This window comes from Diachasma alloeum, unplaced genomic scaffold (assembly GCF_001412515.2).
Source record: "Diachasma alloeum isolate Michigan unplaced genomic scaffold, Dall2.0 Dall_scaffold_00349, whole genome shotgun sequence".
NCBI classification, from domain to species: Eukaryota; Metazoa; Arthropoda; class Insecta; order Hymenoptera; family Braconidae; genus Diachasma; species Diachasma alloeum.
The window spans coordinates 719,200-745,796 of record NW_021680488.1 but is presented as its reverse complement, the minus strand read 5'-3'; the positions used below and the strand labels follow the sequence as shown (position 1 = coordinate 745,796).

The window sequence follows — 26,597 nt, the reverse complement described above, 5'->3', positions numbered from 1 at the left end:
ATTTCAATTCCCCCCCCCCCCCATTCATCCAACCCCCAACAATACCTTTGAACGACAGAATGGAATATCGCGGCGAGCCAGGACTCTGATTGATCATACAGCTTTCCATTTCCTCTTTAGTGAACGGCTGACTATGTCTCTTCTTGTTCGCATACCACAGGAAGATATTTTTAAATGCATTTTCATTTGAACACGAGCCGCACATCATCGTCGTGATGTGCGTAAGGCCCGGGGGCACTACCCCAGGCCTCAGTAGAATACTTTTCAGTTTCTTTGGCCAGTCCCCACCGGGGAAGACCCCCAGGGCGGGCCTGTTGACGATCGACCTCTGGTTGTGGGGATCGGAGAGGGCCTCCAGCATCGCCGGGTGGTTGTACCCCAGGGGCATTGAGGATATTTGCATGTAGACATCCAGCAATGTGTTACCATCCACATCGACTATGTAATTCCCTGATGATTTGTCGTAGTCAGCGAACAATTGAACCGTTGCGGCTTGCTGCAACGTGTGTTGACTTATTTAAATAAGGAAGTGGAAAAACAAGATGTGGAAATTGAGAGGTGGAGTGGCGCAACTGGAGATAATTCGATTTTTGTTGATTGAGTTTATGAAATATGACAGCAATGAGGACAATTTGTCCGTTGATCACTACCACACGTATGAAAAAATCGTGTAGAAATTTTCTGTACGGATTGCGTATAGAAATTCTATAGGATTTCCGTATATGATATTCGGATATTTCTATACGAATTATTTCTATACATAAATTTTTACATAAATTTTTGTTTTCATACGAAAGATGTCTAAACGCTCCAGAGAAAAACGTAGAGAAATGTCGCAACTCCACTCCAAAATGTGTAAGTCAAAATATAAAGGTCAACATATAAGAATCAAAATGTAAAGGTCAAAATCTAAACTTCAAAATCTGAGGGTAATAACGTAAAGGTCAAAATAGAAGGGTCAAAATTAAGCATCAAAATTTAACGGTCCAAAAGTAAGAGTCAAAATCTAAGGGTCAGAGTAAGGGTCAAAATATAAAGGTCAAACTGAGGGCCAATTATTATAGTTTACATAAAAACTCTGGTAAACATTAAAAAAATATTACTTATCCCCCTTAAATTTGATGTTTCATCATCAAAATTTCATAAGTCATGTTCAAGCTGAAAATAATAATAATCCCACCTGATATTTATTAAGTTCCTGCAACAACTCTCTCGATTGAGGTCCAGGTATCTCAGTCTTGACCTTCGGAGCCTTCGGCTCTGCAGCCGTCGTCAGGCATCTCGGATGGCTTTTACCTTGAACATTTCATAATGCAAAATGTCAATAAAATTGAGTGAAGAGACGTGCGTTTTCATAGCGATATCAGGCCACGTCTCCCTGCGTAAATCCCCACGAGCTCCATCGATTTAGTTTGATTAATATCACTTAAAGCTAAGTGGCCTTCTGCCACTGGATCCAATGAACTTGGATTATTTTTAACTGGATGGATGTGTTCATTATCAATTTCGTAATAGATAAGATAAGCGTAATTGTTTATCGAAGCTTTTCTGGCGTATCAGGAGAACGCACGTGTAAGTTCATTCCTCCTCAAAATGTTTGTTCAGTTTCTTCTTATTCATCCATTTTTTTCTCATCGTTAAAAAATAGTATGTCGTGTTACTAGGGCGTAAAGTTCCACTTTTTCACACGTACGTGTAACAAATCCTATTTTTTGTGGTACCTGCCGAGGTCATCGGTCGGAACGGTAGTGGGGGCAATGTGATTGTTTTTGTGCACGAGTGCGTAAAGTTCAAGAGCATGCGTAAAGTAAACTGCGCACGCGGTGCGGAAAACAACCACTTTACGCACACTAAACCGTTTCGAAAAGTGCACTTTTGAGGCCGGCATCACAAAAATGTTGGACTACAATTTTGGAAATGAATACTTTGGAATATTTTTAGGTAGAGTATTTCAGGAATTAAAGAAAGGGAAAAATTACTTGCCTTTTATTGACCATTGTTTTTGATGACAAGTTTCGGGAAGAATTTTTTAAAATAAGAATTGAAGTGGAAATTTTATGAAAAAAAAATTGAGAATTTTTTTTTCGGAGGAATCTAGCCGGGATAGGAAAGAAGTATTGATAATATTTAAAAGGATGAAATAAGAATGTTTATCGAAGCCTTTCTGGGTTATCGAGAGAATGCGAGTTAATTTCTTCTGAAGAGATGTTTTCTTTGAATTTCGCCCTCAAAATTTCTTCTTATTCACCTGTTTTTTACTGTTAACAAAAATCTTCAACTATAATTTCGGAAATTAATGATCTAAAATATTTTTTATATCATATTTTCTATTATATTTTTTATATCTAAAATATTTATTGAGAATTTTTTTTTCGGAGGAGTATAGCCGGGATAGGAAAGAAGTATTGATAATAATTAAAAGGATGAAATAAGAATGTTTATCGACGTTTTTCTGGGGTATCGAGAGAATGTGAGTTAATTTCTTCTGAAGAGATGTTTTCTTTGAATTTCGCCCTCAAAATTTCTTCTTATTCACCTGTTTTTTTACTGTTAACAAAAATCTTCAACTATAATTTCGGAAATTAATGATCTGAAATATTTTTCAATACAATATTTCAGGAACTTAACACAAAGAATTTCGGGAAGAAATTTTGGAAAACGTAAGTCAAGGGGAAATTTTTTAAAAAGAACATTTTGGAATAATCTTTTTTGGAGGAATATAGCCCGGATAGGAATGAAGTATTGATAATTTTCCGTACCTTGGAATAATCCAGGGAGGATTGATCGACCTCGAGAGAGGCTGCAACCCTTCGTCAACATCCTCAGGGATGTGAAAGGCAGAGTGACAGCTTCAAGGAACTAGTTCAATATTTGTAATTAAATGCCACCGATTTTTTAATGTTTACTCCTTGATTGACAGGCGCACGCACGGGCCTGGTGCAGAGCAGAAGTACGACTATTCGACTATTATGAGGTAGTGTCAAAACCGGTCTTGATACGGATACCAGTGCGCACACTCGAACCTAGTGCGAGGTCATTCATTCGAAATGATGATCCGGGGAAGAGGAGAATTGTAAGGAGTTTGGGGTGCAGTCGGATTTATGGAGGGAGGGGTGGAATGAGATAATTTCGAAGGGCTTTTAGGATGGGGAGAATATTTTTGTCAATAACTGCTAGATGATAAATTTTTTATGAAACCAATCTGGTGGTAATTTTGAATTTTCCAGCCACAGTAGGAAATTGAAGATCTTGAGATGAGAAAAATTGCCGGAGGTTGGGCTTGAACCTACGACCCTTGGGTTTCCAGTCTGACCCTTTACACATACGGATATCCATTCGGATTCCTTCCCAATACAGAATCAATCATCGACATCTGAAACAGAATTTCAATTACAAATAGAAAATTACAAATAATCTCCATCACCACCTGAAGCCATCAAAAACACCCAGGAACAATAATTTTAATCACTTAAACTCTTCATTTTTCTCCACTTCATGAATTATTGTTTTAAGAGAAAATATCAAAAAACCTTCTTTATGGATCACAAAATTCTCTCCTAAAGAGGTATGAAGAAATCTCTCTAGGTGAGGTTGGGGTAAAATGGACACTTTTGATTTTTTTTTAAATATTAGTGACGGGTTAAAATGTTGATGAAATTTAATCATTTTTTTTCAATACAAAGAACAATTCTTTCCCTTCGTGTTGAGCCTAAACTGAGCTCTATTGATACATTTCAGTAGCGAAGCGGTAAACCGGGTTAATTCGATTTTTACTATTGGCTAGTTTTTGACGAATATCTCGGAATCTAAAAGAGATAGAAAGATTTTTGTCATGACCTTTTTTGTAGAGCCAATAGAGCGTTATAAAAAAAGTCATGAGAAAAATTTTGCTATCTCTCTTAGATTCCGAGATATTCAGCAAAAACTAGCTAATAGTCAATATCGACTTAACTCGGTTTACCGCTTCACTACTGATTTGTTTCTGAGTTATGAATAATTTTAAAAAAGTCTAAAATGTCCATTTTACCCTACCCTCCCCTATATAATAAAATCGTAATTTCAGCTAATGCAAAAATTTTCAGGGTTCATGAGGGTCAGAATAAGGGCCGGAAACGTCAAAAGCAATTCACATTCAACCATTTCCCTACCTCCGCGCAATTACCTCTCAATCGCGTAAGTCCCTTCAAAAGCACCAAAACATCCAAAAGATTTTCAACAAAAATTTTCCTCAACAATAAATTACAGAATCTAAACAATACAGAATTTAATGCACTCATGCAACCAAATAATCCCCATCACCACCTGAAGCCATCAAAAACACCCACGAACATATTTTTAATCACTTAAACTCTTTATTCTTGCGTACCTCCTCAATTACATGATTTTTTTCCTCAAAATTTTGTATTTTTTTTCTTGACAAAATAAAAAGTTGTCGATACTCAAAACCCAACGAAAAACGATACTCCCCAGTGGCTAAGCGACTGGCCCTACCTCCTCCCTCAATTATCACCTATTTATTGTTAACCTTATCCTAATTATCCTTAAAAATTAATCCGTGATAAATTCAACTCGTCCACCTACTTGCAATGAAAGCTACAATTATTTCTTTATTATCATAATAAAAATAAGGAGCAGAAAATAGTGCTTACACACGTTAATATTACAATTTAAACGTTCAACTTGTGAAAAATAATGTTAATGAAATTAATTCTAAATGTAATGGTCACACCGATATTCTCCATCATTATCTCATCACCAGAATTACATCGAGCAATTTGAATTAAAAATACTGTACAATCATTCGCTTTTTGTTTACCCTGGCATAAAAATTTACATCTGTTTTTTTCTTTTCCCTCTCGTTAAGCAATTTAATGAAGAAATAATTATTAATAACGAAAAAAAAAAATTAACAAGTAATGCTCAATGAGCTGATTATTCAGTGGAGTTAATGAGAATCAGACCATCTTCGATTATCGAATTGTCATAAAAATGTCACATTTCAATGGATAAATCGGCATTTATCATTCATCTGCAATTATTTACAATGCTAATGGTGATTTTTCATCAATGCTTTTTGACACTCTGCTTCAATTATCTTACCCTAAACATCGTATGTATCGTTTTATAAACACTTTCATAGAAAATTTATAGTGATTAAAACAACTTAAGTCATTACTCGTTAAGCATAATAAACAAATTTGTACAATTTATTATGCGTATACCTAAATTCATCCCTCAGTAAACTATTAAAGTGTAAATTCTTCACACGTTATTACAATTTAAAAAAAAAATGTTCAGGGGAGTAACATTGACTTAATTGTAAGCCTCGCAATTACCTCGCAAAGTTCGTTCCAGTCGACTCAATTCGTTATTTCGTCCTTTTAATAAATAAAAAAATGGGTTTTGCGGGGGGGGGGGTAAAAACACTGAGTTCTGTTTCACTAGTGCCTGGCGAATCATTTGCTCTCGGAAAACTTCTCCCTAAGACTCTTAATCTTGTGGACGAAGTAGGTTTCTAAGGATTCAGCACACTTGAAAAATGGGGACTCCTTGGGGTTGTAGTAGCGACAGTTGTCGAATATTTTTGTCATGTCGCCGATGAATTCACTGAGTTTCTTGTAGGAACGGTCGTTTATTCGGAGCTCAATTGTTTGGAGATCTGAAAGGTGATAGATTTGTTAGAAAAAGAAGTCGACAAAAATCACTAGTTTAGCTTAGGATTAAGGTAATTAGTCAACTTCATTAATTTAGTTTACATTAAATAATAACTATAGGTCAATAATTTTTGTTGAACTTTGAAAATAGTTTTAGTTGTAAATTATTGTTGAACAATTAATTGTAAATTTGTGAATTAGATTTTTCGACTAATCAATTGATTATCGGAAAAATTAGATTGATGATTAAGTTAATGATAATTTAAACAATTTCGTAATACTAATCAACTAATTTTTTATGCAATGGAAAAATGGTAATCCTACATTATGATTTTGCCAATCTTTGGTTGGAAAATAATAAAAATTTTCAATTTCAATGAAAATTCAAAAGAATGTAGAATTTTTCAGCAGCAGATAAACCAGAATTTCCAAACTTATGTGAATTTTAAATCAAAACTTCAATATTCAGTGCTAAAAAATGCTCAATTTTCAATTCCTATTAATTTATATGAAATGAAAATTAGCTTTAATTGATTAATTAATTGGTAAAATAATTCCAATTGATTGACGAATGAATGAATGAATTACTTTGACTCATTAATTAATATCAATTAAACTGTAATTTTAAGTTTCCATAAATTTATACATCAAATTGTGAATTTTCCACATGATGAAATTTTGTAAAATTCACTCGATGAAAATTTTCAACTTTATAATGCTTACCCATTGGCTCTTTGATGACTTTGTAATAATCAGGGGCCTCATTAGGATCGACGGGCTCCATAAAAGGCCAAGCACTCTTGTGAGCCTACAACAATCCCAAAACACAAGAAATTAATGAAAGAAAGAAATAGAGGAACTGAATAGAAATTAATAAAAACTAAATACGATTTTTTCTTGTAATTTCAAAAATTCACACAAAAATCACTTGGAAATTTCCTCCTAGAACAACTTATTACCGAAATGATGAACAATTAACGAAACAGAAAATTGACTCAAGAAATGCCTCTAAGGATAAATAATCTGTTCGGAATTAAGGAACATATCAAGAATTTTTACTAAAATCCTAGTGAAAAATACATTGAGTTGTAATGAGTCGATTGTGATGATTTTATTGCAATGATTTTAGGTAAAAAAGTCATGAAAACATTCATTCATATCCTAAATGTCATAATTTTTAGAAATAAACACTCCAACACATTTTACCAATTTAAAAAATCGAATATTTCGAGTGATAGTTTACCAAAACTATTGAAATTTCATGCAAAATTCCGCAATTCCGTCTAGAGTTTTTGGTTTATCACCATCGAATTGCTAAATACTTCTCAACAGGTATTTTTCCCCCAGGAGGGAAACATCTGCTGAAAATTCGGGAATATTCCAGTAATTTTATTAATATCCCAGTAGAAAATACATCCAGTTGAGTAAAAATTCAATATTGCAAAATAAAACAATCCACGAATAAAAATCTCACAAAACAAAATCACTTTTCACTGAAAAAGAAATCCAAAACATTTAAGCGGTAAAAAATTCAATATTTAATTTAGAAACTCCTCAAAAACATTGCAATTCCCATTTAAAAAAAATGTATTTTTGACTTCCACTAAAAAACCTTCAAGGCCCCACGATTCACGAAATTCCCAAATAATAATCCCCCCCCCCCTCCCCGAGAAAATAAAATAAACTCTCCTCACCTGGATATGTTTAATAAGTTTCTTCAGTAAATCCAGATCCTTCGCACTAAGATTCTTCATATTAGCAAAATTAACCGACGAATTTCTCTGGCAGTTGGGACACACATACTCATCAATATTATCGGCCTCAGACTGTAGAATCCCAACACACCTGCCATGAAACCAGTCCTGACACTTGTCACAGCAGATATAAAACTGAGATTCATCATAAGGCTGTTTGCACAAGCAATAGAGTTCCTGCGTATCCCTGGCATGTCTGCACTCAGTGCAAACAAATTCAGAGAGGCTCTTGCTCATCTCCTCAGTGATGCCCACGCACTCTCCATGAAACCAATTATTACACAGATCGCAGCCAACGTAGAACTTGGTCTCGTCATAAGGAGTTCTGCAGAGACAATAGAGCTTCTGCTTCTTCACTCGTCCAGCAGAAGGGCCCCCAGGAGGTGTAGTTGCACTGCCCGAGGACCTGTGCTTCTTCGCTTTATTCCCTTTGCCGGAGGGGCTCATTTGCCCCGGAGACTGGCCCACAGCCTTCCTCTTCCCCCCGACCTTCACCTCATCCTGTTTATGCCTCTCAGCCTTGGTTCTGCTAGTCAACTCAGCAGAGAGATCCTTCTGAATGTCTATCTGCAATTCCTTCTCCAACAACGCCCTCTTCTTCAGTATATCCTTCTTCAAAAGCTCCTTGTGCCTGAACAACAACACCTGCATCCTAGAGTGCACCTGCTGCTGCCTCCTGGCCTCCTGACTCTCCTTGATTTTGATGGACCTCTTGGATGTCTCATCCTCAATCTTCGGGATCTTCGTGGGGCTCTCCTTGATCTCCTTCACCTCCTTGGGCTCCTGCTTTATTACTATCTTCTTTCGAGGATCTTGAAGATTGGAATCTTTGTCGTTGATCGCTGGAGAATCTTTCTGAGAGACTGGATTGATCGTTGCTGGACGTTTTCTGGATGGTGCCCTAGATATTGGAGTTGCTGGTGTCTGGGCTTGACTATTAGGAACGGAATCCACCTTCATCTGCTTCTCCTGGTACCTCTGCAGCTGGAGGAGCTTCTCCTCGATCTCAGGATTCAGGTTCTCCTGTTTCAGTGCATTTTTTATCGTCTGTTGAATGTAGTCAGGTGTCAGGATGAATTTGTTCTGGCCTAAAGGGTCCTTTGGGGTTTGTGATGGCTGTTGACCATTGGCCAGGGTATGGAGACCCTTCTGGTCCTCTTGATCAAGGGTTTTCGAGACCGGTTGTACAACAACTTTGGGTTTCTCCGGCTGCTGGGTCTGTTTTGGTGTTTCTGGAATGTTTTCCTTGGCTACAACTGGTTTAACAGGTGTTGGAGCCTGATTTTTCACCCCTGGAGCTGGTACTGGGGGCTTGGCGGGTGTCTGTGGGGTGGAGGATTGAGAGGACACTGGCTGCATAGCCAGATAAATCTTCATTGGCCCCAGGACACCCTGTTTACCAGAGGTTGCCTGTGCTTTCATCAGTTGTTGCTTTATCTGCTGCTGGACCATTGCTGTCTGGGCAGGACTCAACTCGGTGCCCTGGAGCCCTTGGAGAACAATTCTGGGGCCTTGATTCGTCCGTATCAACTGGGCTGTCACACATTTTATTATTGTTCCTGGGGGCTGACCAGCTAGCAGAGAAGCTTCAACACTTCCTGCTGGTGGGGCTGCTGCAGCTGGAGTTGCTGTTGTTGTTGTTGTTGCTGCTGCCGGGGCTGGTGCAGCTGCTGGAGTTGGTGGTGTTGTTGGGGTTGCTGGTGTCGCTGGAGTTTCCTCTGCTACTGGAGGTGTTGCCACTGGTGCTGTCTGAGGGACAGCAGCTGGAGCACTTGGAGGTGCTGGTGTACTCGTGGGTGCTGGAGTACTTGGAGTCACTGGAGTATTGGGATTCGTCACAGCTGTCACCACTTTGGGGGCCATATTTTCAACCTGAATTATCGTGGAGTTCGGTGAATTCAGGTGGACTATCTGGTTTCCTGTTGGGGTGTTTCTTATCACCACGTGTTGGCCATTGATTGATACTATCTGGGCTTTGCCACTCGCCAATTGCTGCAACAAGTTTGGATTGTTGACGATCACTTGGCCTGACACCGGCACTTGGTTGGGGTTGGCCACCACGAGGGTGCTCTTGGGGGTTGTTATGACACCTCCAGTGTTGGAGACCACTGTCAATGGGGTTGCTTTCAGACGAGAGCCCTGAGGTGTTGATGCAGCAACTTTTACTGGGGTTGCTTTTATAGTTGGGGCTTTTATCACTGTTGTCACTGTCTTCGTTATCTGGGGATTGGAGTTGCTGGAGGCAGTGGTGGCGGGACTCTGGGTGGTGTTCAGGACGTGGAGTTTACCATCAGGCATCTGGACCAGTTGTTGACCTGGCATTAGACCTCGAACCTGGAGTTTACCGTCTGGCCCTCGAAGAATTTGCACTCGTTGGGGCTGCTGGGGGGTCTGGGGGCTGCCTTTTATCAGGGATTGGGGCGTGGGGGTCGAGGGTGTGCTTGGAGTCTTTGGGAGGATGCTTGTGGGGCCGGAGACCACTCGGGTAGTACCGTCTGCTGATTTTGTCATGTAGATTCGACGGGTGCCGATTATTGTTTTGCTCTGGGTGGGGGTTGTCAGGAGGGAGGTCAGCTGGGATTTCTGGGGGTTTGTGGGGGTCGCTGGAATCGCCACTTTGGAGACCAGCTTCACGGTACCATCTGCAATTTTAAGAGGTAATGTGAGTTTGAGGGTGGGGAATTATTGAGTGAACCGTTGGGGAATTTTGTTCGTCTTCTCTAACTTTGGCTGGAATCACAGGGGAATTTGTCAACTGTGGATGTGAACAAAAGTGTTTAGGATAATTGGGCGATGAGTAGGATATTTAAAAAATGCAGCCAATTTTAGGAAGATTTTTTCACACATTGTTGAATACATTATAGACGGTTTTTACAAAATTTGAGAAATCCCGGAAGCAGGGCAACAAAAATTATTTTTAACCCCTCACGTACGCGTGTTTTCAAAATTGATTAATTTTACATCTATGGAGAATAATTTGGTCAGACAGACAAACTTGGAAACCGGAATACTGTGGTTTCAATTAGATACCGGTTTCATAATTTTCCATTCATTAGAAATAATCGAATTCGAGTCGTATTGAGCACACACTACGCTTGGTAACAGAAGGGCCCCGTCCGTGAGGGGTCAAAGTTGCTGCTTATACATGAGGTTAAATGTACCATCGATAACATAAAAAATACTGAAATTATCAATGACTCATTTAACCTCATGTATAAGCAGCAGCATTGAAAATTATTTTTGTTGTGAAAATTATTTTTTGAATGTCCTACTCCTCGCCCGATTATCCTTAATTTTTTTTGAAGGGCGAGACTTTCAGGTTTATGTCAAATATACTCGAATATATTCAATAAAAATAATTTTAGAGAATTGATTTCGTGATGTGTTGTAAAGTTTTCTTGAACCCAAGGGAAATATACAAATTTGGAGAAGAATTGTGAGATTAGGATTCTAAGAATTTTTTTCTCTCTGGAAAAAGATCTTTAAGAAAAATTGTGTTATTCCTTTAAAGTTCATGATTTTTGTTGAAAAAAACATGCCAGAGTGATATTCACTTATTGTTGTCAATTTTAAGATGAGTTTATGTTGACTATCCGGAAATTCAAGGATATACCCAAATTAATTGGAAAATTTTATGATTAGAATTATAATAATAAATCAGTTCTGTGAATTTTCTCCAGAGAAAGGGCTACAAGAAAAATTTTGTATTCCTCTCAATTTTCATGATTTTTATCGTGAAGAATTCATTTCGTCAACTTCTAGATGAGTTTTTGCAAAATATCTGTGAATCTATGAAAGATTGCAAAATTTTTGTATCTGTCTTGGATTCAGAAATATTTAACAAAAATATCGATTCCAATTTTTGAAAATTTTTGAGTTTTTGAGTTTGAGATGAGTTTTTGTGATAGTATATTTCGTCATTAGGCCGAAAAAAAATTTCCGGCGTATATGAGTTTGCGTAGTGTCCGTGAAACGCTGCCTCAAGGCCGGAATGATGAAACATATTTTTTTTATCAAGGGAATTACCCACATTGGTATAAGAATTATGAGATTAGGATTCTAAAAAATGTAATAGTTTTCTTCAGAAAAACATCTTGGAGAAAAATTTTATTATTTCTCAAATTTCACGATTTTTATTTTAAAAAAATCATGACGTGAATTTCAGTTTTTAAATACTGATTCTAATTAAAAAATGAAAAATTTCTGCTGCTCTGAGTTTGACAAGTGAAAATTTTGAGACAAAATTTTTTATGGGAATTCTAATAATGAAGACGAATTCTAAGAATTTAAAGAAATTTCATCAAAAAGTCTTCAATAATAATTTTATTACTCCATTCAAATTTCGCGATTTTTGTAAAAAAAAATATATATAATCTCGAAGTGAAATTAAATCTTTTCCTCAACTTCAAGATAAATTTTTGCTAAATATCTCTGAATCTACGAACGATAGCAAAATATTGCAGCGGCCTTGGAATCAAAGATATCAGTAAAAATCTCGATTCTATTTCTAGACAAATTTGAAAAATCAGTGAAAATACAGGAATTTGTATAAAAAATCTTCATCTCCATATGATTTTTCTCTGGAAAACAAAAATATTTGAAGAAGAATTTCAGTATTCCCTGTCAAAGTCAAGATATTTCCAATAAAAACTTAGGAATAAACATATTTTTTAAAATTGTTTCAAATTTTAGTGTTTCTCTACAAATTCATCAAAAAATCATTTCAAATCAGAAATTGTTCACTTCGTGAATTCAGATAAGATTTTGTTATGAACATCTTTTCTACAACTCTAATATCCTTCACAAAAATCCAAGTGTGTAATTTTTCAAATAACTAACCTTGATTAGAATTAGTAGTGACTTTGACAATCTGGGTAGAAGCATTAGCGGGGCTCTTGAGAGTCTCCAGAACCCTCTTCTGCTGGTGGGCAGCCCTCTGTATCCTAAGCTGCTGCTCCATCTTCTCCTTGATCTCATCAGGTGTTGCTTTGCTGGTCAACGACTCACTGGCACTAGCCAGTGATCCCCTGTTGGCGAATGAACCAGTCTGTGGTCCACCCGATCTGCTCCTAGTAATAATCTGTGCATTAGCCTTCTCCAACCTACATCATGGTTCAAGAAAAACAGCGAAAAAGCAATGGGATTAGTTAATTTTGTTTTTCGTGGTGTTAATTGTGCAGGAGTGAAGGGACAAAACGAGAAGATTTCCATTATCTCATGGATTGAAAAATATTAATGAGAAGCGAAAACGTGAAGTTAAAGGTTTTAAAAATAAATTTATTCAACATTTGATGAATATTTTCAAATGACGGAGATGGAAACATTTTAATAAAGACTTTTTAAAGACTAAATCAAGGTTTATAAAAAAATGTCTTTATAAAAGAATTCCATCTCCTCAAGACCAAAAAATATTTACAAAGTTCTTTGACTTGAATTTATGATTTATTAGAATCCATCACAAATTCAAGTCTGATGATAAGTTTTTAATGAAAAAATTGTCATAAGCAATGTTCTTCCTTAAAAATCAAAATAAACTAAAGATTAAATTCGCCAAGCCCCGATTAAACCTTCACTTGAAATTTCGCAAAAGCCAGACACCCAGAAACCCCCAAAAGCAATAAAAACCCCTCACCTGTCCCCATACTGCTTGATCTCCCACAACTCCAGCTTGTCCTCATCCACCCACTCCTCGGAGACCTGAGGTTCAGTGCTCTGAGGGCTCTCCGGTCTCTTCCTCTTCCTCAGCCCACTCCTGATGCTGGTGACCTCCCTGATCTGCTTGGGTAACTCCAACGGAATCACCACCTTCCTCCTGAGATACTGCGTCCTATCCATAAACTGCCCCACATGTCGATGCTTGAGAATCTCCAGTGACATGATCTCCGTATCAGTAGTGATCTGATGTTTTCCATCTGACGAAGCAGGTTTAGCGACCATGTCATCCCACCTGAGACAGCCCCAGAGGACCCTGAGCTGCAGAGCAGCGGCTGCCAAGGACTTCAGCCCAACAGTTCTGTACAGCCAACAGGTCTTGAACAGTGGTCTTGGACAGGGATAAGGCCACACCGACATGTTGGCCTTGGCGATCTGATGAAAGCCCCCAACAGGAGCCTTTCCCCCCACCCTGGCGAGCTTCCTGAGCTCATGTTCAGGCAGCAGCAAGATGCTTCTCTTGTTGTTTTTGGTGCTGAATGTGGAGCACAAGGGATACTTGACAGGCACCCTCTTCTTCCTCCTATCAGCCAGGGATATCGCCACTTTCTTCAAATAGACTTTCCCCTCTGGATTGACAGTGGAGTAAACCCTCTCAGTCCCATCAGCAGTCAGCTCTTTAGCCACGGTGCACCGTTGAACAGTCCTTCCCCTCTTGTTAACAATGGTGGTCGTCGATCCCAGACTAGGCTTTACGTCTTCAGCCTTCCCAGGCTTGCTGTCCTCCTCAATCTTCTCGATGTCGAGCTGGCCAGGCTCCCCATCAGCCTCCACCTCCATCTTCACCCTTTTAGCCTTCGGTGATTCTGCAACATTGACGTTTGTAGCTGGCACCTCCTCGGAGCAATGAGTGGCCAGAGCCACAGCTGACTCCAGATCCCTCCTGATGGCGTCCTTGCTCTCCTCAGGTTTCTTAGGTGGTGGAGCCACTGGATTCTCCACGACAGTCTGATTGTTGTTCAAAGCATTGGCTTTCCTCAGAAGATTCACAAGGTCCCTTCTCAGTCTAGCTTTTTGCAGGCAAATGGGTGAGTAGCACGTGCTGATGAGGCTCTGAGGGGTGATGGGTGTCCTAGGTGACTGTCCAGTCATATTGCAGTAACGAGAGTAACAGTGATTGTTCTTGCCAAATCTCACCACAGCTGCGTACTGACTCCTCACCTGTTGGATTCTCTTGGTGACGACCATCAGCATCTCCCTGGCTGATGGGTGAAGAGATTTGTTGGGGGATTCACCTGACAAAATGCTGAGGATCGAATTGCCTGGTGATGCGTTGTCTTCGTGGTCATCCTCCTCCTCAGTCTCTTCCTTCTTGACTTGACTGGCGTCCTTGAGCTTCTCAGTTTGCGACAGCCTTCGTTCCTCAAGAATTTTAAGATGAGTTCTTCTCGCCAAGAAGTCGTCAATTCTCGTCTTCTTCGCTATCTTCGGGTAGTGGAGACGTCCAGGGGTGGTCAGTGCCTTCATGACATCGATCTCCTCGAACTTGTCGATGGGAGGGAAGACCTTCTCGATCTTCATGCCCGCTAGGAAGGACAGGCTCTTCTTGTCTGGTTTAGCTTCCTTAGATTCCTCCGAGGGCTTGTCATCCTCCTTCACTTCAGCCTCGACTTCTTCCTTGATGGAAGGCTTGACGTCCTCCTCCTTCACCTCTTTCTTTGGTCCTGAGTACTCTTGCACAAGGAAGTCGTAGGTCTGTGGGTCGATAGCCAGGATCTTGATGCCCCCTTGGTCCCTGATCTGAACCATGATCTTCTGGGGCCCCAGGGGCTTCAGTTTGATGTCCGATCTGTTCCTACGACTTGCTGAGATCCACAGCCATCCCCACTGGCCGTGGACCCTGTACTCCTCCCCCTTCTGCTTCCAGACTTGGTGCTTGAGGCCCAGAGAGTACTTGACAAAGTTGAAGGTCAGCCTGTTCCTCTCCTCCTCGTCCTCCTTCTCCTTCTTCTCCTTTTTATCCAGTCGTTTTTTCTCCTCACGCTCCACAGCAGTCACTCGCTGCAGCTTCACATGTCCCAGCTGATCGTGCCAGACATTAGCAAAGACACAGGACTTGATGCAAGCCTGAAGGACAATCAGAGCCCTTGCGAAGTCACGAGGATTGACACAAGCTCCAACAGCTGTTGTCCAGGGTTTCCTCAATAAAGGCCAGTTTGGGTGCATGAAGGGAGCCTGGATGTTGCTCTCCAACTGGAGTATCGTCTGCCTGATTGTACTGACAAGCAGTGCTCTAGCTCCAGTCAAACTCCCCACCCACTTGAACTCCGAGGCTTGAGTCAACGAGAACTTGTGAGACAAGTGACGCTTCTTGTCTCGCTCCTCATTCCTCTGGGACTTGTTCAAAGCTACAGTATTCGTGCTGTACTGATTCACGTAGGACTTGAAGTTATTGTCCATCCCAAGCTTGAAGAGATGAGTACCAGTGGCGATCTGATGGGCCTTCTGCCTCGTCAACCTGGTGTTGTCAGACCTCTCGTCCTTCAGGATCTTGTCGATTTTCTCGAGTTCATTAGCATTCTTCTTCTTCAAGTCGTCCATGCTGAAGGTTCTTGGGGTCAGTGATCCTGTTTTCGACCTAGTGATCATCGTCGATGCCTTCTTCCCCTTCTCCTCGTCATCATCATCACCAGCTTCAGACGGAGAATTCGACTTCTTTCCCTCTTGCTGCAACGACGACTCCCCCTGATCCTCAGACGTTATCTCCATCTTCTCCTCTTCCTTCTTCTCCCCCTCCTCAGGATTTTTCTCCTCATCCTCTTTTCTCTCCAACCTCTCCCTCTGGATCTTGAGAATCTGCGCATTCTCGACTTCTAGGTACGACTTCTTGTTCCCCTTGAACTGATTCGTGATGCTCTCTGTGAGCTCCATCTGCCTGATGATCTCGTCCTTGTAGTCCGACAATTCCCTGCACAAGGCGATTTCAAACTCGTCCTTATCAAGACTGTTCAACAGCTCTTCAAACTGCAGTGGAGAACTGTAATACCAGACCTCTCCATCCTCACTCTCGATAAAGAGTCTTCTCGCCAGAAACCAGTACTTCCTCCCATGCCTGTCGAAGCCCAGATGCTCCTGCCTGCAGAGAAGTCCATTCTTCTCGACATCAGGGACACAATCAACGACCCCAGACACCTTGTGCGCCTTGCAGATGCTGCACTGCCAGTCCTCAGTGGGCACGTCGACCAGGGGAGGCTCCACACACTCCAGATGAAAGACCGCAGGACATGTCTCACAGCAGAGAAGATCCCCCAGTCTGTGACAGACCCTGCAGTGGTCGTCGTAATGCATGTTCCCCTCGTGCAGGAGATCCTCCCTGACAGGATTAGTGATCAAGAACTGATCAGTGAGGAACTGAAGGACCTTCAGCCTGTTGTCAATCCCACAGAAGGGGTACTCAGTGGTGGTGAGGATGTGGAGAATGGATTGATCAAAGTTTTTATCGCTCTCCACGTAAGACCTCAGTGTTTCAGCCCAGGTCATGGGGTCGACGAAGTAGAGACTGACGTTGACAGAGTCCTTCTGGTCCAGGGGGCCGAAGTGCGTCTGCTGGGAGTCCTCCTCCCTCAGCAGAGCCTTCACCAGCATTATGTGGATCTCAGCAAGGAGATTGGTCTGGTCGTCGCAGGTGAGGGCAGCGCAGAAGTCCTCAAACCTGAATGAGGAGAGTCTCACGAGCGACCTGAAGTGCCTGAGAACCTCGTAAATGGAGAGAGCCTGCATGACGTGCTCCTTCGCGATGAGGAGGTCCTCCGAGGACTTGGGGATCTCGAGGGGAGGCAGCTCTCTGTTCTGCAGCCACAGGGGCTCAGGACTGGGAGCCCTTGCAGAGGACAGGAGACTCTTTCTGGGGGTTCCATTGCTGAAACTGGACAGGGAGAAGTCGCTGTCTGACGAGGGATCAGGCTCACCGACTGACTCAGAGCTCTCAGGATCAGACTGGAGGAGGGGATCGTCGTCAACCTCACTCTTCTCACTCGACTCATCACCAAAATCAGATCCATAGTGGTACTCAGAGTCCCTCAGGTCGACGTTTGCATTATACCCACGTCTCTGATAAGCACTGGAATGCCCTCCCTTTCGGGACTTACCACCTCTTGTTGCTGTTGACACTGATTTTCTCGTTGATCTCGTGCTTCTTCTGCTCTCCTCAGACTCCACTGGGGACGTTGGTCTCGATGCTGTTGGGGTGCTTGGCTGCGAGCTGGGGGTGTCAGCACCCTTCTGAAGGTACTTTGGCTTCTTCATCAGGTGGTACTGGAACTTCTTCGGGCGCTCCATCACCACTGACTTCGGGGGTCGCCCCCGCCTCTTGGGTCCTCTCCCCGTCATCCTGATCTAGGGTCTGTCAACCACAAAAAATCGTTATCAAGGACTTTTCCTCCAGGGACAATTGCTCTCCACTTTTTTTTTCAATTTTCCTCTTTATCTTCTGTCACTTGTTCTCACACGTGGTTTATGATAACAAACGTTTGTAAATAAACACCATTGGATTGACAATGAATCCATGTTTGCAATCAGACATCAACATTTTTTTTTTGCAAGGTCACGTGATGAGAAAAATCATGGTGCGCAGACTTGTGGAGGGGTTTTTTTGAAATTAACGAGGGTGAGACTCGATTTCGTCAGTTTTTAAGGCTTAATGGGGTCTAGTCCGGGTTTTTTCACGGGGAGGGGGTGGGGAGGCACCTCGTGGGGTCACAATCACTCTTCAACTGTTTGAGACTATTTGACGAGGGGTTTTTGGGGGCTCGGGGGTCTCGGGGTGATTTTCAATGACGAGTGTTGAAAATTATTCGGGGGGCTCGATCAGAGGGAACACAACAGTGACGCCAGGGGGGCACTATTGGGGGAGGGCGGTACGCTTTTTCGGTGAGGAATACGCGAACAGAGGGGACACGCCATTGGTCAATCCACGACTGCCGGATATTCCGCCATTTTGATTCGAGTGACGATGTACAGGGTTTTTTTTCGAGATTTTATTCGGCATTCGGGGGAAAATGTCGGGGTCAGACGGGATTTTTTCACTGGTTTTTTGGGGGTTTGGATTTTTTTCACGCGCGGAGGGGTTCAGGGGGGTCTTTAGGGGATATTCAGGGCCTCGGGTGCGTCCAATCGCGAGGGTCGTACCATCGACTGCGATGTGTCCAGGGGGCGACACTGGGGCTCAATTTTGAGAAGGGAAAAAATGAGAAAATAATTTTCTAACCTTTCAGTTTTGGAGATTTTTTAGCATTGATGATCACTCGGCACTTCCGGGGGCTTTCTCGATGGTGCACTCAGGGGGGAGGGTCACTACACGGCGGTCTAGGGGGCTTGACGACGTTCGATGCCCGCGAAACACACGGATAACCTTAGTTCTGGTCAAGCCTCGCGAGAGGACACCACTTTTTCGCGTTTACGGGTGAATTATTTTCTTTTTCGACGGGGGTTTCGAGGGGACGCGCATTTTTAGGGGTTTCTAGGGGGGGAACTTGGTACTGGCGGGTTGGGTGACTTTTTTTGGGGGCTTGACGCGGTTTTACGGGGGGGTTTTGCGAGAGAGATTTTTCACACTTGACGAGGAATACGCCATCTGCAGCGCGGAGGTACGGCAGGGGTGGTCAGCGGAAAATGAGAATGAAAAAAATTTTTTCGGGGGTTTTCGGGTTTTTCGAGGGGTTTTATTTTTTTTAGGGGATTTGAGAATTTTTCCGCGGTTGCCCGGGTTCTGGGGAGGGAATTCTAGGGGCGGGGGGACGCGAGTCGGGGGTATTGATTGGAGTTGTTTCCCGCCTAAATCAAATCGCGGAAAATTTCATTTTTTGAGAATGTGGATTAAATATGATTGATTTTATGTTCGTTTATTGTTTTTTTCTATGAGATTTCAGGAAAGGGAGTTTTCTTGAGAAATAGTTGCCTGACGAGTTAATACTTTTGACAATTGAGTGCTTTTTTGGTTTTTAATTATTTTTTTGCAAGTGTGAAAAAGATTTCATTTGAATGAATTTTAATTTGATTTTTTTTTTGTTGAATTTTAATTAGATGGAATCATTATTTATACGGTTTTGCGGGGGTTTTTACGAGAGATTTTTCACACTTGACAGCGAATACGCCATCTACAGCGCGAAGGTACGGCAGGGGTGGTCAGCGGAAAATGAGAATGAAAAAATTTTTTTCGGCGGTTTTCGGGTTTTTCGGGGGGTTTTATTTTTTTTAGAGGATTTGAGAATTTTTCAGCGGTTGCCCGGGTTCTGGGGAGGGAATTCTAGGGGTGGGGGAACGGAACTCAGGGGTATTGATTAGAGTTGTTTCCCGCCTAAATCAAATCGCGGAGAATTTGATTTTTTGAGAATGTGGATTAAATATGATTGATTTTATGTTCGTTTATTGTTTTTTTCTATGAGATTTTAGAAAAGGGAGTTTTCTTGAGAAATAGTTGCCTGACGAATTAATACTTTTGACAATTGAGTGCTTTTTTGGTTTTTAATTATTTTTTTGCAAGTGTGAAAAAGATTTCATTTGAATGAATTTTAAGTTGAATTTTTTTTGTTGAATTTTAATTAGATGGAATCATTATTTTTTTTATACGGTTTTGCGAGGGTTTTTGCGAGAGATTTTTGACACTTGACAGCGAATACGCCATGTATAGCGCGGAGGTATGGCAGGGGTGGTCAACGGAAAATGAGAATAAAAAAAAAAATTTCGGGGGTTTATTTTTTTTGGGGGATTTGAGAATTTTTCGCGGCTTGCGCGGGTTCTTGGGAGGGAATTCTAGGGGTGGGGGCGCAGTAGTCGAGGCTATTGATTAGAGTTCTTTCCCGCCTAAATCAAATATCGCGGAGGAGAATTTTATTTGTTGAGAATAAAGATTAAATGATGATTGATTTTATTTCAATTAATTTTTTTTGCGGGGGTTTTGGGGTTTTTCAGGAGCTTTTATTTTTTTTAAGGGATTTGGGAATTCTTGGGTGTTGGCGGGTTCTGGGGAGGGAATTCTAGGGGAGGCTCAGCGGGAGTCGAAGGTATTGATTAGAGTTGTTTCCCGCCTAAATCTAATCGCGGAGGATATGTTTTGCGAATGCGGATTCAATGATGATTGATTTTATCTTAGTTCATTTTTTTCTAGGGGATTTCAGGGGAGAGAAGTTTTTTGAGGAATGTTGCCTGACGATGTCATTATTCGTGTCAATTGAGTGTTGTTTGGTTTGTTCCAAAGTATTTTTTAAAAGTGTAAAAGAGATTTATTGTTTTTTGAATGATTAATTTGAATTTTAATTGATGGAATTTATATATTTTTGGTGACGATTCATTTTTTAAGTCTCGGGATTTTCATAAAAAATGAATATTTAATCAACAATTGACTAGAGTAGTCGGCGGCCATCTTGCCCATCAGAATCTCTCCCCCAAAGCGCATGATGAAATCCCCCTGGAGAAAACAATAATAACAACAATCGAAAACAACAACAATCACGGCATTTTTCTAAAAATTGATTGAAAACCAATTTTTTCCCTGAATTTTCATAATTTTTCCTTCAATTCCACCGAATTTTCATACCAAATGAAAATTTAAATCTACACTTGACTAGAGTAGTAAACGGCCATTTTGCCCATCAGATCAATTCATTCAAAATTCCAAAAATATCTGGAATATTTTCATTTTTCTTTTCAAAATCGAAAAAAAAATTAATTAAAAAAAAATAAACAATTTTCAATTTTCTCTCTTTAAATTCAATCTCTCCCCCAAAATGCATGATGAAATCCCCCTGGAGGGGATAATAACAACAATGAAAAAACCTCAAATAAAGATGGCGTCGGTGAAAACTTGACAATTCCGTGAAAATCGAAGAACCGGACGAAAAAATCAGTGAAAAAAAAACCGAAAACCTTGCAAAAAGCCCGGACAACCCCCCCAAAAATCGAATTACGAAAAAAAAATCGTCGTGATGACGACAATGTACAGTTTACGTCCGATAATTCGTCACGAGGATGTGCTAGACCGGTCAAGTGAATGCATGTACGAAATGAAAAATATTCATCGCAATGGCCACACGAGGCAGGACTGCAGGATCGTGTCGAATGTCACTGAGCAGGTTATCAACTTTCTAAAGGTTTTTCCACCGTTTTATTCTGATTCCCTCGTAACAATCACAGCTGCACAGACCCCAGGTCCCCAGGATTTAATATAAAAGTGCTAACTCACGTGAGTGAGGGCCATGGTTTCTGTAGTTGAAAAAACGTCTCTTGACGATGAACTTATCCCGAAATTTCAAGGGGCACTAATCACTCGATCCAAGAGAATATGGTTCTGGGTGTTGGGCTTGATCGATGCGTGTGGAGGTGCCTCTCTCTCTCTTCCCCTCAGAAAATTTTCCTCATCCTGATGAGCACGAAAATTCGGTTGTTGTTGTTTTTTGAGAGGAGGAATGAGACGGTAAATTAGAATGATGAACTGTGGGGGACAGGTCGTCGTGTCTCTTTGGAATTGAAAATGGGGTTAAAGTAATGTGGAGTTACTATGGTGAGAATTTTTAATTGAAATTGTTGATAAAGGTTCAGCGAAAATCGAAGAATCTATAGGTTCTTGAGTTTTTGTTGAGTTTTTATGATTAATCCTCCAGGAAAACAGATGTTTCTGTTAATTATTTGATTTTCCAGGGGAATCTCGATAATTTGCATGAAAAAATGAGAAGTGGAAAATTTTAATTGTTCGTGGATTAATGTTCAAATCTGTTTACAAAATTAGAGACACTAAAAATCTGTGGTGGTGCCCCTCTCTCTTCCTCACTGAAAATTTTCCTCATCCTGATGAGCAAAAGAATTTCGTTGTTGTTGTTTTTTGAGGGGAGGAATAATAAGAATTTGAATTGAAATGATAATCAGTGGAGGTCAGGTCGTCGTGTCTCTTTGGAATTGAAAATGGGGTTAAAGTAATGTGGAGTTACTATGGTGAGAATTTTTAATTGAAATTGTTGATAAAGGTTCAGCGAAAATCAAAGAATCTATAGGTTCTTGAGTTTTTGTTGAGTTTTTATGATTAATCCTCCAGGAAAACAGATGTTTCTGTTAATTATGTGATTTTCCAGGGGAATCTCGATAATTTGCATGAAAAAATGAGAAGTGGAAAATTTTAATTGTTCGTGGATTAATGTTCAAATCTGTTTACAAAATTAGAGACACTAAAAATCTGCGGTGATGCCCCTCTCTCTTCCTCACTGAAAATTTTCCTTATCCTGATGAGCACAAAAATTTTGTTGTTGTTGTTTTTTGAGGGGAGGAATAATAAGAATTTGAATTGAAATGATAATCAGTGGAGGTCAGGTCGTCGTGTCTCTTTGGAATTGAAAATGGGGTTAAAGTAATGTGGAGTTACTATGGTGAGAATTTTTAATTGAAATTGTTGATAAAGGTTCAGCGAAAATCAAAGAATCTATAGGTTCTTGAGTTTTTGTTGAGTTTTCATGATTAATCCTCCAGGAAAACAGATGTTTCTGTTAATTATGTGATTTTCCAGGGGAATCTCGATAATTTGCATGAAAAAATGAGAAGTGGAAAATTTTAATTGTTCGTGGATTAATGTTCAAATCTGTTTACAAAATTAGAGACACTAAAAATCTGTGGTGGTGCCCCTCTCTCTTCCTCACTGAAAATTTTCCTTATCCTGATGAGCACAAAAATTTCGTTGTTGTTGTTTTTTGAGGGGAGGAATAATAAGAATTTGAATTGAAATGATAATCAGTGGAGGTCACGTCGTCGTGTCTCTTTGGAATTGAAAATGGGGTTAAAGTAATGTGGAGTTACTACGGTGAGAATTTTCAACGGAAATTGTTGATAAAGGTTCAGCGAAAATCAAAGAATCTATGGATTTTTTGTTTCTTGTTGGGTTTCCATGATTAATCCTCCAGGAAAACCGATGTTTCTTTTAATTATGTGATTTTCCAGGGAAAATTTGGTAATTTGAACGGAAAACTGAGAAGTGGGAAATTTCAATTGGAGACGAGTTTCATATTTAATTAAAAATTTGATATTCAGTTTGGATGATTGAATTTGAATAAATATAATTATTTTTCAGGGTCCACTGCCAGAAGTCAAAGTTCTAGAAATCAGACAGGAGAAAATTCTGACACAATTGGCTGAGTTGAAGGAGCAGGTGCTGAACCTTTGTGATGTTTTGAAGGGAAATTCAGTGGATTCCAAAAAGGCTGAGAGCTGTGGACTGAAGAGGGTCAAAAGGGTGAGAGAATTTCGTTCTGATTGGGCACATATACCTCACGATTGACAATTAATGGTTCATTAATTATTTATTTATTCACTTATTTATCTAGGAACCTGTGAACGTAGATCTGGTGCTGAATGTCAACCCTGAGAGTCCTTCGTATTCAGTTCTGGCTTTGAGAAAAGTCTGGAGTGATGTAGACTTCAGAATAGAGCCTTTCCAGCATTCTAGTGTCAAGGGAAGTATTCCTCAAGGGTTTGAGAGGAGTAGAGGATGCGAAGAGAGTGTTGTCAATATCTCGTTTATATGGAAAAAAGGTAATTTGCTAAAAGCGAATGAAATTGTGATTGTCACGTTTTTCTTTAATTTTTAAAAATTCATTTTTCAGTTGTACATAAAAAGCTCGATGAGTAGCTTTTGATAAAAAAGGGATTTGTTGAGATATTTTCATAGAATTTTTCTTGTACCAGAAAATTTCTTTGACATTGACAATTACCAAAATCAAAATGTCACTTATTACGCTTTTTTCATTTTTACGTCACGTTAAGTAGCGAATTATTTCGTTAATGAGTGGTTTTAGGAGAAAACGTCAGTAAAGATTTTTTGTCGAGAATTCCCCAATCTACAAAAAAGGTATTTTGATATTTTGTCCTGGGACCAATCGTTATCGAGATAAATTAACAATTAGAAAAAAGTAAAATTTCATGAATTAGAGAAAATTACGGAAAACATGCGTCTTTTAACGTTCAAGAACTCGAGATTGGCAGAGTGAAAATCAACAATTTTTTTTCATTTTCAAGATCTTTTCCCATGCTTCAAAATGAACCCAAATTAATCCAAATTGCATCACTTGGTGAAAAGATATTTCATATTAAAAACGATAATTTCATCTCCCGCTCATTTTTCATACTTAAAATAATTGATAATTTTTTTTCCAGTGAACAATACAGAACTAGTACTCTCTGGACTCCACGGATACTGCATCCTAGGTGAAGTGAATTTCCTCAGATACCTGGCAAGACTCCTAGACAATTACGATTCCCTTCCTCCTGACGAAACTACGAAAATAGATCGAATTTTGGATTTATCCCATCAGCTAGTCTGCAACGAGAATCTCAAGGAGAAACTAGCAATTATCGTCCTCCTAGAGAAGAAAATTGGCGATGACAAGTGGTTCTCAGGCCACAAAACTCCTGGAATCACAGATGTAGCTGTCTGGTCAGCACTGAAACAAATATCCCCCAAGTCTCTCCCCTCAAGTCTCTCTAGTTGGTTCCACAAGTGTGAAAAGACTTTCAAAAACTGATCAAATAGTTCATTTTATAATTAACGAATAAACCTTGATACAAATTTAATAAATCGTTTTTATTAAAGGTAATAACATGTACGAAAAGAGAAAACATTTCTTAAATTCACTTATTGATTGATAAGTAGTTTCTTCTAATTTTACGTATAAATAGAAAAAAAATTAAACTAAAAAATTGTTTCGTGGTGGGCAGTGAGAGACCCCTGATATTAGCACTCAGGGTTATTAATAGGAATTTGTAGATTCAGCCTTTTTCCTACCCTCCCGAGGATATTGGTCCTAAAATTCTTGTTTATCAACTACTTTTGGGGAAGATGTTTGTCATGCGTTGATGTGATGAAATCATAGAACAGTTTTTGATGGAAATTTCGGTATCTCATTAGATCTTGACATATTTTTCAAAAAATAGTAAAATTTTTCTATGTCAACTCAGCATCAAAATTAATTTTTGATACATATCTAAAAAATATGGACCTTTTTGGAGAGCGAAAAATATCTCTGAAAAAAGTCTGAAAATAATTCAGAAAATTTATGTCATTCTTTAAAACAAATGACTGAGAAAAATAAAAAGGAGATATAACTTCGAAATGAAGTTGAATTTCTTGCAAATAGCAAAATTTCCATTCAAACTTTTCTTTTTTGTAAAACAACAAGAAATTCATAGAAAAAGTCTGAACGAAAATTCCGATATTTTTATTCGATTCCTACATATTTACAAATTCAAATTTAATACAAATTTCTCTATCTCCTCTAGATTTTGAGATATTCTCAAAAAATTCCATCACGAAATTTTCACTCAATTCTTTCTCTTTTTCTAAAACAAAAAGAAATTTATTGAAAGAGTCTATTCATCCATTGAAAGAGTCCGAACGAAGACTCGAAAATTTCGCTGTTTCTATTTGACTCTGATATATCTATCAGAGACTGTTAACTTTATTCATTTGTCAATTTATTATCAAAATAATTGTGTGATAAATATCTCTAGAGGTCAAAGAGAGAGTGAAATATTTGTTCAGATCTTTTTTGTCGAGAGAAAAGAAATCAACGAAAAAGATCTGAATACAAAATTCCCCATCTCCTTTAAGTTTGGAAATATTTCAAAAAAATTCCGTGACGAAATTTCAACTCAATTTTTTCATTTTTTCCGAAGCAAAAAAAAATCCATTGGACGAGTCTGAACCAAAATTTCGCTGTTTCTATTTGATTCTGACCTATCCACCAGAAACTGTTAACTTCACCAATTTGTCAATTTATTATCGAAATAATTTTTCAGACATCTCTCGTAGAGCGAAAGAATCTACGAAAAACGTATGAATAAAAATCCCTATTCCTAAAAAACGACTCCACTTTAAATCGAAATTTTTCAATGCATGACAGACAATGTCCCAACAATTAAATAACCCCTTCGTCTCCAAGGAAAACCAATTGAAAAATAAAAAATAAATCTTCAGTCAAGTGTGTTGACAATATTTACAGACACTCGATTCCTAACTCTTCCTAATATTCTTTACAAAAAAGATTCTTACGTACTTAATCCAACGATATGATTGTTTTCGATATTACAGAATGTACGCATGAGTAAAAGCTACATTTACAAAGGATGGCGCAGGGAAAATCTCATTTTCATCATGAAAAAAAAAAAGAAATAATAATAAGGAAGTGGCACAGGCGATAAATATGATAATTTCATCAGAATCTCACGAGTGGATATGAATGATATCGAGTAATGGATATTTGAAAGCTCCAGGATACTCCAAAATACGTTCTATCTAGGGGAGAGCGGGGCAAAATGGAGCAACCGGAAAAACGAGTACTTAAGACAATTGGGAAAATAATTTTTTTAGGTGAGGGTGAAGCGACCCTCGAGATAATTTGACTTTCAGCTATAAATTTCCTTAAGGGTCGTTTGACCCCAATGACTATTTGACCCTTCAACTAAAGTAGAGAAAAGTTCGTTGTTTTAATTGAGTCATTTGACG

At 39.5% G+C, this 26,597-nt stretch overlaps 3 protein-coding genes across 8 annotated transcripts in view; 1 reads left to right on the top strand and 2 right to left on the bottom strand.

Annotated features, from left to right (window-relative positions):
• Window positions 1-2,951, bottom strand: part of LOC107040864 (4-aminobutyrate aminotransferase, mitochondrial-like) — a 4,871-nt gene extending 1,920 nt beyond the window's left edge. The window contains exons 1-3 of the mRNA XM_015261129.1: window positions 2,760-2,951; window positions 1,181-1,296; window positions 46-496 (exon numbers count right to left, since the gene is read on the bottom strand). Of these exons, the coding sequence (XP_015116615.1) occupies window positions 46-496; window positions 1,181-1,296; window positions 2,760-2,820 (628 nt within the window). The 5' untranslated portion in view covers window positions 2,821-2,951. The remainder of the gene's footprint in view (window positions 1-45; window positions 497-1,180; window positions 1,297-2,759) is intronic.
• A 1,379-nt stretch (window positions 2,952-4,330) lies between these two features.
• LOC107040907 (nucleosome-remodeling factor subunit NURF301) lies at window positions 4,331-21,430 on the bottom strand. 3 transcript variants are annotated; one of them, XM_015261180.2, is made up of 6 exons: window positions 21,300-21,430; window positions 13,041-17,462; window positions 12,248-12,510; window positions 7,349-10,050; window positions 6,378-6,462; window positions 4,331-5,659 (listed from the first exon to the last, which is right to left on the bottom strand). In XM_015261180.2, the coding sequence occupies exons 2-6, from the start codon at window positions 17,447-17,449 to the stop codon at window positions 5,457-5,459; spliced, it is 7,662 nt and encodes a 2,553-aa protein (XP_015116666.1). In that variant the 5' UTR covers window positions 17,450-17,462; window positions 21,300-21,430; the 3' UTR covers window positions 4,331-5,456. The 3 variants fall into 3 exon arrangements, with proteins under 3 accessions (XP_015116666.1, XP_015116665.1, XP_015116667.1); XM_015261179.1 differs by lacking the exon at window positions 21,300-21,430 and adding an exon at window positions 18,327-18,663; XM_015261181.1 differs by lacking the exon at window positions 21,300-21,430 and adding an exon at window positions 18,327-18,663 and having other exon boundaries at window positions 12,248-12,477.
• Window positions 20,787-25,314, top strand: LOC107040908 (probable aminoacyl tRNA synthase complex-interacting multifunctional protein 2). Of its 4 annotated transcripts, none has more exons than XM_015261182.2 (4): window positions 20,787-21,207; window positions 23,169-23,330; window positions 23,422-23,629; window positions 24,251-25,314. In XM_015261182.2, exons 1-4 carry the CDS (start codon window positions 21,043-21,045, stop codon window positions 24,616-24,618), a joined length of 903 nt encoding a protein of 300 aa, XP_015116668.1. In that variant the 5' UTR covers window positions 20,787-21,042; the 3' UTR covers window positions 24,619-25,314. The 4 variants fall into 4 exon arrangements, with proteins under 4 accessions (XP_015116668.1, XP_015116669.1, XP_015116671.1 ...); XM_015261183.2 differs by having other exon boundaries at window positions 20,819-21,189; window positions 24,251-25,313; XM_015261185.2 differs by lacking the exon at window positions 20,787-21,207 and adding an exon at window positions 21,216-21,617.
• The last annotated feature ends 1,283 nt before the right edge of the window (window positions 25,315-26,597 follow it).

What these genes read in the sequence shown, in the direction of transcription:
- LOC107040907 (XM_015261180.2), bottom strand. Translation starts at nt 17,449, where the DNA reads ATGACGGGGAGAGGACCCAAGAGGCGGGGGCGACCCCCGAAGTCAGTG. An exon ending in ATCAAGCAGTATGGGGACAG is followed by an intron (nt 12,511 to 13,040) that starts GTGAGGGGTTTT and finishes ACCATGATGTAG; the next exon opens with GTTGGAGAAGGCTAATGCAC. An exon ending in CACTACTAATTCTAATCAAG is followed by an intron (nt 10,051 to 12,247) that starts GTTAGTTATTTG and finishes TTAAAATTGCAG; the next exon opens with ATGGTACCGTGAAGCTGGTC.
- LOC107040908 (XM_015261182.2), top strand. Translation starts at nt 21,043, where the DNA reads ATGACGACAATGTACAGTTTACGTCCGATAATTCGTCACGAGGATGTG. An exon ending in GACTGAAGAGGGTCAAAAGG is followed by an intron (nt 23,331 to 23,421) that starts GTGAGAGAATTT and finishes TTATTTATCTAG; the next exon opens with GAACCTGTGAACGTAGATCT. An exon ending in CTCGTTTATATGGAAAAAAG is followed by an intron (nt 23,630 to 24,250) that starts GTAATTTGCTAA and finishes TTTTTTTTCCAG; the next exon opens with TGAACAATACAGAACTAGTA.